Genomic DNA, 12,530 nt, shown 5'->3' with positions numbered 1-12,530 from the left:
CCAGGACCATTTTACGCTCAACTCGCAATGCATCATGGGACGGACGAGTATGACGAGTGTGCCCACCGTGCATACTTAAAAAATGTATAGTATACATCTTGGTATTTCTCACCTAATCAGTCTTTTCATACTATCTAATGTGAACGCATTACATACTCATTTTGACATCAGTCTGCGAGTATGAGTAGTACGCTAGTATGATTAGTATGTCAGAATGAGTAGTATGTTAGTATGAGTAGTACGCTAGTATGAGTAGTATGTTAGTATGAGTAGTATGTTAGTATGAGTAGTACGCTAGTATGAGTAGTACGCTAGTATGAGTAGTATGTCAGAATGAGTAGTACGCTAGTATGAGTAGTACGCTAGTATGAGTAGTATTAGGTATTAGTACGCTAGTATGAGTAGTACGCTAGTATGAGTAGTACGTTCGTATGAGTAGTACGTTAGTATGAGTAGTACTTTAGTATGAGTAGTATGTTAGCACGAGTAGTACGTTAGTATGAGTAGTACGTTAGTACAAGTAGTACGTTAGGATGAGTAGTACGTTAGTATGAGTAGTATGTTAGTATGAGTAGTATGTTAGTATGGGTAGTACATTAGTGTGAGCAGTACGTTAGTATGAGTAGTACGTTAGTATGAGTAGTATGTTAGTATGAGTAGTATGTTAGGATGAGTAGTATGTTAGGATGAGTAGTACGTTAGTAGGCGTTGTACGTTAGTATGAGTAGTACTTTAGTGAGTAGTACGTTAGGATGAGTAGTACGTTAGGATGAGTAGTACGTTAGGATGAGTAGTATGTTAGTATGAGTAGTACGCTAGTATGAACAGTATGTTAGTATGAGTAGTCCACTAGTATGAGTAGTATTTGGTATGAGTAGTACACTAGAATGATTAGTATGTCAGAATGAGTAGTATGTTAGTATGAGTAGTAAGCTAGTATGAGTAGTACGCTAGTATGAGTAGTATGTCAGAATGAGTAGTATGTTAGTATGAGTAGTACGCTAGTATGAGTAGTATTTGGTATGAGTAGTACGCTAGTATGAGTAGTATGTCAAAATGAGTAGTATGTCAGAATGAGTAGTACGCTAGTATGAGTAGTACGCTAGTATGAGTAGTACGCTAGTATGAGTAGTATTTGGTATTAGTACGCTAGTATGAGTAGTACGCTAGTATGAGTAGTACGTTGGTATGAGTAGTACGCTAGTATGAGTAGTATGCTAGTATGAGTAGTACGTTCGTATGAGTAGTACGTTAGTATGAGTAGTACTTTAGTATGAGTAGTATGTTAGCACGAGTAGTACGTTAGTATGAGTAGTACGTTAGTACAAGTAGTACGTTAGGATGAGTAGTACGTTAGTATGAGTAGTATGTTAGTATGAGTAGTATGTTAGTAAGGGTAGTACATTAGTGTGAGCAGTACGTTATTATGAGTAGTACGTTAGTATGAGTAGTACGTTAGGATGAGTAGTATGTTAGGATGAGTAGTATGTTAGGATGAGTAGTACGTTAGTAGGCGTAGTACGTTAGTATGAGTAGTACTTTAGTGAGTAGTACGTTAGGATGAGTAGTACGTTAGGATGAGTAGTATGTTTGTATGAGTAGTACGCTAGTATGAACAGTATGTTAGTATGAGTAGTCCACTAGAATGATTAGTATGTCAGAATGAGTAGTATGTTAGTATGAGTAGTACGCTAGTATGAGTAGTATTTGGTATGAGTAGTACGCTAGTATGAGTAGTACGCTAGTATGAGTAGTACGCTAGTATGAGTAGTGCGCTAGTATGAGTAGTATTTGGTATGAGTAGTACGCTAGTATAAGTAGTACGCTAGTATGAGTAGCACGCTAGTATGAGTAGTATGAGTAGTTGGTTAGTATGAGTAGTACGTTAGGATGAGTAGTACGTTAGTACGAGTAGTACGTTAGGATGAGTAGTACGTTAGGATGAGTAGTACTTTAGTGAGTAGTACTTTAGTGAGTAGTACGTTAGGATGAGTAGTACGTTAGTATGAGTAGTACTTTAGTGAGTAGTACGTTAGGATGAGTAGTACGTTAGTATGAGTAGTACGTTAGGATGAGTAGTACGTTAGTATGAGTAGTACGTTAGGATGAGTAGTACGTTAGTATGAGTAGTACTTTAGTGAGTAGTACGTTAGGATGAGTAGTACGTTAGTATGAGTAGTACGTTAGTATGAGTAGTACGTTAGGATTAGCAGTACATTAGTATGAGTAGCCAACTAGTATGAGTAGTACGTTAGTATGAATAGTACGTTAGTATGAGTAGTACGTTAGTATGAGTAGTACGTTAGGATTAGCAGTACATTAGTATGAGTAGTCCACTAGTATGAGTAGTACGTTAGTATGAATAGTACACTAGTATGATTTTTACAACACAGCCTTTTTCCTCTGCTTCATGTTTCATCTCTTCCATTCAGTCCTCAAACCATCAACCATTTTTACAGAAACCCTCTCACTCTTTTTGCACTGCTAAATGATTTGTCATTGGTCGTATTAACCCATGATCACAGTCCTCTGCACATTTAAACCATCTCTGATCAATCAGATGTTCCATCACACATTCATTCTAATGTAGTTTCAAATGTGCAAGTCAGCATTGCTCATGGATGGAGTTTTCCTTTGGGGACCTTTGGGGTCCTTCTTTACAAGTGATATGTAATTATAGAACTCTCTCCTGGTCGGTTCTGGTCAGACTGCCCTAAGCAGGCCAGATACCATTGTACACTGATAGCGAGAAAACAAAAGAAACGATGTTTAAAGTGTGGGAAAGTGTGGGAAACGGCCTCTGACGGATAAAGGTGTGTCATCATTGTGTGTGTTTTCTGTGTGTTACCATAAACAATAGTTCCTGTTCACTGAGGCCAGGGTTGGGGTCAATTATAATTGAAATTGCATATTTGATAATTAATTACAATGATGGCATAATTATAATTGTAATTTTAAAAATCTGTTTTTGTCGTAAATAAATTGTAATTGAGTTCAGATAATCGACTTTTGTAATTGTAATTGCCATGAAAATTCTATAAAAATTGTCAATCATAATTTACCGCAAAATTAGGGAACCGTGTTACAGTTCTATGTAAAGTTCTACACATATGTAGTCAAGCTTTCCCACATTATTTTACCATTTAAAAACATTTAAATCCAGTTTTATACTGACACAAAAAAGGTCCAGATGTCCACACCATAAATATTAAAACCTATATTTTCATTAATTATAAAACCTAACAGGGTAACCAATAGATATGAAATAAATCAGATAGTAGATATTAGTTTTTAGTGTATTTTACAGCTAGTTTAGAACCCGTTAGCATTAGAGATGCTAACAGAAAGCTAACAGAAGACGGAGGGTAACTTTTATTAGGTGATATATTTCAGGCTCATCAATTTTGATTAATTGTATTTGAAATTTAGTAATTGAGAACATCATTGTAATTGACTTCATGATGATAAAAAATAATTGCAATGTAATTGTAATTGGGAAAAATGCTGGTCACTCTAAACGTAATTGAATTTTAATTGAACATGGATAAATGAAAACATATTTGACCCCAACCCTGACTGAGGCACATGGTTTGTTTTCTGATGTCAGAGGTTTGACTAATAATGTGGTGAGTGGGAGGAGCCTCAGCACTCACCCAGGGTCCTAAAGGGTCTCTGCTGTGGGACTAAAGAGAAGAACCCTGGCTTCAGAGCGTTGGTAATGATGATGTCAAACAGCTCCTCAAAGTCCTTCCTGCAACACACACACAAACAAAATGATCCTCAGCAACAGAGAGAGTTGTTAAACTGGTGAGAACATCTGGGAAATATCCAAACAAATGCGCTGTGGAGCAAGTGGTAGGCCACACCCCTTTCTAAGGGTAGAACCAACTGTGGACAGGACAGACTATAGCAGAGGAGCATGGAAACATAGGGTGAAAGGTGAAGAGCAGTGGTTCTCAAACTGTTTTGGCTCTAGTACCCCACAACTATAGAGCATAATGATGGAATGAACGAGTGATAACACACATTTTGTAATAAAACAATATCATTAACAATGGTCTTAAAAGTGGTTCCCCAGAGTTCTACACAGTACGTTATATATTAGAGTATGAAAGTACAAGTAATTGTAATTAAGTAAGTATTTTGTTTTATAGAACCAAAAGCAGTTTTAAATAAACATTGTTTAATGCCTGACGGAGCTGATGTGAGCGGTATCTATCCATCCATTTTTGGTATCGACACACATTTCACCAACCTCCGTATATGACAGCTTGTTTCTCTTAATATTTATTCTGTAGTGGATCAAACTGTGGCTTTACATTGCACATAATATGAAACTAGTTGAGATCACTGTGACCAACGTGGACAGAAGTCTGCGTCTGTTTTAATTAATCGAGCAGCAGCAGCAGCTGTGGCACAACTCCGGTGCGTACAGAGCAGCTCCACGACGCACGAGTCCATGTGGCTTCAAATGTAACTAAGTCCATATTTCTAGTGCAATATAATGTTTCACCTTATGGGGGCGCTGCACTTACTCCAGGGTTAGAAGAACGTAAGAGGAAAAGGACTTAAGCAGACGGGGAATGCGTGTAAGGCCAGATTTAAATGGGAACACCCACATTTCAGAACCGCTCCACCCACACTGCGTAACTGGGAAGGAGCCGTGCAGTGACTGACTTAAGTACAGGGGGAAAAAGCGCACAGCCAGAAACAGCGCTGCTGCGTGGCTTTTTGGACTTGCGCGCATGAGAGAATAGGACCCATACCGAGTCAGAGGAACCTGTGTGGAGTCTGTTCCTCCTGAGCACGTTTGTGCCTTTATTCTGTTGCTTCTCCACCTCGATCTTCCACTTTCTGCTTGATTTTCCGTGTTACCGCTGTGTTAAAAGCCACGTTAGTGACTTCTGCTGGGATATCTGCCAGATTGACTTTTGACGAGCAGCTCGAGCAGCCAATAGTGACGCCCAAAACAGCTCATAGATCTCTCTGTTGGTAGAAAGATCTCTGATTGGCTGAAGTTCAGCGTCACGCTCCTGGATTTCTAAACTTTATTTACAGCCAGGAGAAAGAAAGAAATCACTGTCCACTCAGAACACTTTGAATTACAATACTGTATGCTCAAAGATGATTATGGATTTTTGACAAAATGATGCCAAAAAAAAGAACAAACTTACATACTGCAGCTTTAAGTGATATTTTGTTCATATCAAACCAGCTTTTATGCACTGCAATTTGTAAGTGAGTTGCTTTTGCAACAGAACAATGACTTACAATTAACGCCTAATGTTCAATTGTAGCCATCACAAAATGAATCTGCATCTGCAGGACATATAGCTGATGTGGAACATGTGACGATCACACACACACACACTCTCTCAGTGGGAGCAGCCAGGGTAACTGCATGGGGTCGGCTGAGGAAGGGCAAATGACCGCGTGGCTCCCAGTTCAACAGGAAATGATGGTGTTTTCGTTGACCTGCTTTGTTCCACAGAGGCAGCAGAGGAGCATCAGCTCTGAGTCAGGACCACGTCAGTTCATCAAGTGTGAAACAGGATTTGGAGCAAAGGGTGGAAACGAAGTCTTAGAGCATGATTCACAAACCTTTGGCTTATTTAGTTTAACTCTAAGTCACATGGAAAGACTTCTCAGAAGCTTCCACAATTGTAATGAATCTTTTTCCATTTTTAAATATGAGTTTTCCACATTGGATGTTCTAGTTGGTAAAAATCATTATATTATTGTAGATTTGCTACTAAATCACAAGGAGAACTTAAACGACTAATCAGGATTGTGAAGTCAACACAACTCAGCTTAAAGGTGCAGTCTGCAACTCTCAGATCTCTCCCTCCCCTCTCTCCCCGCTGCTGTCTTGTCCTGCCTCCAAACTTTCCAAAGTCCCTCCCTCAGAGGAGCTAACAAGCTAACGTTAGTCCGACAGCAACATCACAGTAATATAACATGCGCTGTTAAAGGCATATTAATGCAGCGCTTCCCTCTCTCTATGTGCACACACCTCAGCAGCAGCAACAACACAGTGTCACTTACAGCAGCCCACACGGAGGCTGCTGCGTGGCCATGAACAACACATGCTGTAAACTATAAATCAAACATAATGTAAATCAAGCAGCAGTAATTACCTTTCAAGCAGAAAAGTCACCAATTCCATCTTCTACTCCTCCAGACCATACACTGTAAAAAAGACAGCGCTCTAGCTCCGGGAAAGGGGCGGGGCCTGTGAGCAACAGCTGTCAGACAGTCCATCAAACACAATCCTGGCTCTGATTGGTTTTGTTTTGCTCGGTCGCGGTGCATTCTGGCAATCTGCCAAAGGCTGCAGAAGCAGCAGGGGGCGGGGCTCAATGAGTCTGTTTTTTTCACACAAACTACTAGTTTGATGTAAAGCTGTCCTTACATAGTGAGGACAGCTTTATGACAATATGACAAAAAGTCACTTTTATAAGAGTTGCAGACTGCATCTATAAGGGGGAATAAAGGGGAGAGATTTTTGGGGTCCATCCATAAAGTCAGTAAAATGATGGTCCATTGTTCTATGAATCTGTGATAACCACATTTATTTATTCATGTGAATAATATCCACTGTTATCCAGGAACGTTTAGTATTATTATAGGGTTAAAATGGGTTAAAAGTGACAAAAACAAATGGTAAAAAAGGTGGTGAAATGGGATTTTAAAAAACACAGAAATTGGTTAAAAGTGGACAAAAACAGACAAAAAGGTAGTTAAAAAACACTTCAAGTGTCAATATTGGAACAATTAGTTTAAATTGGCAAATAATGGGCATAAGAAATTGTGAATGTGGTTAAATTGGCAAAAATAAGCATGAAATATGGTGAAAAAAGTGATAATAATGGGTCAACATATGTGACATTAGGTGGAAAAGTGGTGGAAAGAGTTGATAATTGCTGAAACTGTCTTGAAAGTGGAAAAGAAGTGTGCAGAAAAGACATGAAATTTGACGGAAAAGTGTCAGAAATGTAAGTAATGTAGCAACAATGTATGAAAAAATATACAAAAAATATGGCAAGAAAAAGTGATGAAAATAAGTTAAAATATGGAAAGTTTGGTTTAGTTGCAGAAAAAGGGTGAAGACAAGCAAAAATGTGCTTTTTCCGGCAGCAATGACTGCGAGCATTAGCTTAGCTAAGTCTTACCCAAGGATGTGGTCACAGATGAGCCTGCAGTAGTCGCTGTGGGAGCTGGTGATGAGGAGGAGAACCTTTCCAGCGTTCTTCATGCTGCGCAGCCAGGATTTAACAGAGTCTGAGCAGGGTTGCAGGTACCGACCCGGGTCCCTCTTCACACTGGGGAAGTACGTCCCTGTATCGTCTGCAGCAAACGGATAGAAAACGCACAGGAATGTTTCTATTGGCTGGTTCTGAGCACATCATTAGTATATTATTTTATTTTTCATTAACAGACACAGCATCAATGAGAGAAACACGGTGTAGGCCTCACTTTACATTGGCTTTCTCCTGTGGGACACATTGGATGCACAAAAAGACCAGATTTGGGCCCCGGGCCATGAGTTTGACAGATGTTCTAGTGTTTTCTCGACTCCAAATGTTTTAATTTTAGTTTTGCTTCATTCAAAAGTTTACCCGTTGTTAAAAATCCTGCAATATTACAAATACTCTGGTGATAAGTTAAATAAATGACACAGTAAAACTATTTTTTTTTTTTTACTTTTGGCTCCAAAATACTAATTAATAATATTAATATGGTTCCCGGTGGTTAGTGTGGCTAACGCTTTCAATTACCCATATTGAATTACAATTCAATAACGATGACAGTGACCAGCATTTTTTTCCAATTACAATTATATTTTTATCCTCAGAATGTCAATTACAATTACATTCTCAATTACTGAGCCTAAAATAAATAACCTAATAAAAGTTAACCTTCCTCTTGTGTTAGCTTTCTGTTAGCATCTCTAATGATAAAGGATCTTAACTCAGCTATAAAATACAATAAAAACAAATATATATCAACTAATTTCTTTCCTATCTATTGGTTACCTTGTTAGGCTTCATAATCAATGAAAATATAGGTTTTAATATTTATGGTGGGACCATCTGAGCCTTTTTTTGTGTCAGTTTACCCCTAGATTTATATATTTTTTTTAATGTTAAAAATGTGGGAAAGCTTGATATGAAACATATTTCAGTAACTGTCAATTCCATATGTGTAGAACTGTAACATGGTTCCCCATTTCTGTGTAAAATTATAATTAACAATTTTTATAGGAATTAGAATTTACCTGCCATTCATGGCCAAGATCATTGAGAAGGTGGTCTTCAACCAAATGAATCAATTCTTAACATTCAACAAAATATTTGATACATTTCAGTCAGGCTTTCGTTCTCATCACAGCACTGAAACTGCTCTTATCAAAGTGATCAATGACATAAGGTTGAACACTGATTCAGGAAAGTATCTGTTCTCATTCTGTTGGATCTAAGTGCTGCATTTGACACTGTAGATCATACAATTTTGTTGCACAGATTGCAAACATGGGTTGGACTAAATGTTAAAGTAATACAATGGTTTAAGTCCTACTTGGAGGAGCAAAGTTATTTTGTAAGCATTGGAAACTTTGAATCTGACAGATTACCAATGTCCTGTGGGGTTCCTCAGGGCTCTGTTCTTGGACCTCTTCTGTTTAGCCTTTATATGCTTCCTTTAGGACAAATTTTACAGAACTGTAAGGTTGATTATCAGAGCTACGCAGATGACACACAACTATATCTATCACTGAACCCAGATGACCATGGTCCCATTGAGGTGTTGTGTGACTGTTTAGAAAAAATAAACTGCTGGATGAGTGAAAACTTCCTTCAACTAAACCATGACAAGACGGAGGTGATTGTCTTTGGTAACAATGAAAAGAGGACTGCTGTCAGCAAGTATCTGAGTCTGGATCTTTAAAAGCTAAAGACCAAGTCAAAAACCTTGGTGTTCTGATTGACTCAGATCTTACATTCAGCAGTCAGATCAAATCTATCACAAAAACATCTTCTACCACCTAAAGAACATCTCCAGAGTGAAAGGTTTAATGACTCAGAAAGATCAGGAGAAACTGGTCCATGCTTTTATCTCCAGCAGACTGGACTATTGTAATGGTCTTCATCAAACATCTACAGCTGGTTCAGAACGCTGCAGCTCAGGTCTGAACCAGAACAAAGAGGTCAGAACACATTACTCCAGTTTTAAAGTCTTTACACTGGCTCCCAGTCAGCCTCAGAATAGACTTTAAAGTTCTGCTGCTGGTGTATAAATGTGTGAATGGGTTTGGTCCAGAATACATCAATGAGATGTTAGTCAGGTATGAACCCAGCAGGTCTCTCAGATCTATGGACACAGATCAGATAGTGGAGCCCAGAGCTCACAGTAAACATGGTGATGCTGCTTTTAGTTGTTATGCTGCAAAGAAGTGGAACAAACTGCAGCAGAGCTGAAGTCAGCATCACATGTGAACATTTTTAAATCAAAGTTAAAGGCACTTTTTTTCTCTACTGTGTATGATTGAGAGAGAGATTTATGGTCATGATGTTGATGTAATGATGATTTTACTGATGATTTTAATTGATTTTACTGATGATTTTAAATGTTCTTATTGATTTTAAGCTGCTGAATGTTTTCTGTTGCACTTTTTGATCATGTAAAGCACATTTCCTTGTGTGTGTGTGTGTGTGTGTGTGTGTGTGTGTGTGTGTGTACAAATGCAACACATGCATAACAGCGGACATTTTTGATGCAAAGTGAACTCACGGCAACTGTTGTAAACAGGAAGTTACGTATTTTTTGCATGTTTATTGATATGTTCTTTGTTTGCCGTTTATAATTTACAATCTGTATTATAATTTAATGAAACAATGAACACGTAGGTGTACAATATGTCTCATTTAAAAAAACAAAACACTAAGTTGCTTCAACGAGGGACCGATCTTTCGCGATTGAGAAAGAAAATTAAGCAATAAAACACGGCATTAACCACTTAGCCAAGAGGTTTTTAATTATATATATATATATATATATACATACAATACAATTATTATTATCAGTATTGCATCACTGCTTTTTGCAGATGATGTGGTCCTGTTGGCTCCAACATACCGTGACCTTCAACTCTCACTGGATCGGTTCGCAGCCGAGTGTGAAGCGGCCGGAATGAGAATCAGCACCTCCAAATCCGAGTCCATGGTTCTCGACCGGAAAAAGGTGGAGTGCCTTCTCCGGGTTGGAGATGAGGTTCTGCCCCAGGTGGAGGAGTTCAAGTACCTCGGGGTCTTGTTCACGATTGAGGGAAGGATGGAGCAAGAGATCGACAGGCGGATTGGTGCGGCGTCTGCAGTGGTGCAGAGTCTGCACCAGTCCGTCATTGTAAAAAGGGAGCTGAGCCAAAAAGCGAAGCTCTGTATTTACAGGTCGGTCTACGTTCCAACCCTCACCTATGGTCATGAACTTTGGGTCATGACCGAAAGAACAAGATCACGGGTACAAGCGGCCGAAATGAGTTTCCTCCGTAGGGTGGCTGGGCTCTCCCTTAGAGATAGGGTGAGAAGCTCAGTCATTCGGGAGGGGCTCAAAGTAGAGTCACTGCTCCTCCGCATCGAGAAGAGCCAGATGAGGTGGCTCGGGCACCTAATTAGGATGCCCCCTGAACGCCTCCCTAGTGAGGCGTTCAGGGCACGTCCCTCCGGAAGGAGGCCCCGGGGAAGACCCAGGACACGCTGGAGAGACTATGTCTCTCGGCTGGCCTGGGAACGTCTCGGGGTCCCCCCGGAAGAGCTGGAGGAAGTGGCCGGGGAGAGGGAAGTCTGGGCCTCCCTACTGAGGATGCTGCCCCCGCGACGCGGAAACGGCTAAGCGGGAGAAGATGGATGGATGGATGGATGGATAATTATTATAATAACTTTAAGGTATAATAAAAACATAGGGTTGACAATGGGAAACTTCCTGTTTGAACAGCTGTGGTGAGTTTACTTTCAGTGTTATGCATGTGACACTAATTTGTGGCAACATATTTAATTTTTTTTACCATGTCATGTCTGGTGTTCTGTCAAAAGCTAATTTATTTATTTAAGTCTTTTTCTCCTCCCCCGATCTTAACACAGTATGTGACAATTGTAAATATGAACAAGTAAATTAACAGAATATCACAGTTTATCAGTACAAATAAAATGTTCATATGAATATTCATGAATAATGGGCTGGAAATCTTCAGGCACGTCACAAATCAATTATTGATGCACATTTTTACAGCATTACATTGTCTCACTGTCAGCAACAAAGAATTGATTGTTATTATTTGTTTTATTTTTTTAAGTAGTGTTTGCATTCAGTCAGGAGACCAATGGACATATTTTAGCTTTTATCAAAGCAGCAGAAAACATATGTAAACTGTTCACTTAAAACAGCATGGTAAAGAGCCAATACAGCAGCATCCCAATTCTAACTAATTCTAAATAATAAAGGCTGTTCTAAACTTTAGTTTATTATACATAATCAATCATTGTGCTTTTGGCTTTTCCTCTCATCAAGGAGAGCATGTGTGGGAAAACGAGCAGGCCTGTCGGTGTTTGGAGGAAAAACGTTCCTTAAACAGCCATAAATAAAGCATTAAAAAGTCTCATGGGTCTGAACCAATGAGGATCCATCTAGAGTCCTGTCCATGACCTTTGAACCTTTACCTTGTGTGCAGTAAAGCAGTAACACACATTCACCAGAAGATGGCGACAAACACCAACAATCCCATCAGAATGTCCATATTTTCTGCTTCATTCTGTACAGCAGGCATGTCAAACCTAAGGTCTGTGGTCCCAATCTAGATCCCCCCATTCCCCTATTCCTGAAAGATATAGTTTAGAAAGGTATTGATTATCAATTAAATCATCTATCGTTCAGATCACATACCTGTAACTAATTCTGAGCGTTTTTAATATCTGAACGTGGACAGAATATTGTCTTAAATAAGATCAAGTTCAGATTAAAGTGGACTGGATGAGCCGTGCTGGTCACACTGGGAACACCAAGTCTGTGAAACCACTACAGACCATTACACCCTCAGCTAAACAAAGCCTGCTCTGCCTTTGAAGGCTGCTGGTCCTCAGAGACCAGCAGCTGGACCTGCTTCATTACCCACAGTCACGGAGGTCAGATCCCACAGTCCAAAGACTCCATGTTGGAATGATGTGAGAAAGTAAACACAGTCAATCTGATCCAGTACAAACAGGAGTGGACATGTGAACTGTTTATGATGCGTTTTATACACGGAAGGTCTCCCTGTCAGGAACCAGGATGTGCACGTGATCACGTGGAGCACATTCACGCTGCTGCATTCTGGGACTGGGTCTAAGAAGCTTCAGAGACGCAGTGACTCCACCACTGACAGGACACACACATTAAAGCAGCATGACGGGACACACACATTAAAGCAGCCTGACGGGACACACACATTAAAGCAGCCTGACGGGACACATACATTAAAGCAGCCTGACGGGACACATACA

The 12,530-nt window shown here is 39.6% G+C and overlaps 1 protein-coding gene across 1 annotated transcript in view; it reads right to left on the bottom strand.

The window, feature by feature from the left end:
• The window catches only part of nt5dc1 (5'-nucleotidase domain containing 1), a 75,221-nt gene that overhangs the window by 15,454 nt on the left and 47,237 nt on the right, over positions 1-12,530 (bottom strand). The window contains exons 7-8 of the mRNA XM_028440446.1: positions 7,173-7,347; positions 3,654-3,751 (exon numbers count right to left, since the gene is read on the bottom strand). Coding sequence (XP_028296247.1) covers positions 3,654-3,751; positions 7,173-7,347 — 273 coding nt within the window. The remainder of the gene's footprint in view (positions 1-3,653; positions 3,752-7,172; positions 7,348-12,530) is intronic.

Source organism: Gouania willdenowi (genome assembly GCF_900634775.1).
Source record: "Gouania willdenowi chromosome 24 unlocalized genomic scaffold, fGouWil2.1 scaffold_320_arrow_ctg1, whole genome shotgun sequence".
In the NCBI taxonomy this organism is placed as follows: Eukaryota; Metazoa; Chordata; class Actinopteri; order Blenniiformes; family Gobiesocidae; genus Gouania; species Gouania willdenowi.
Note: the sequence above shows the minus strand (reverse complement) of the source record. Positions and strands in the feature narration are given on the sequence as shown.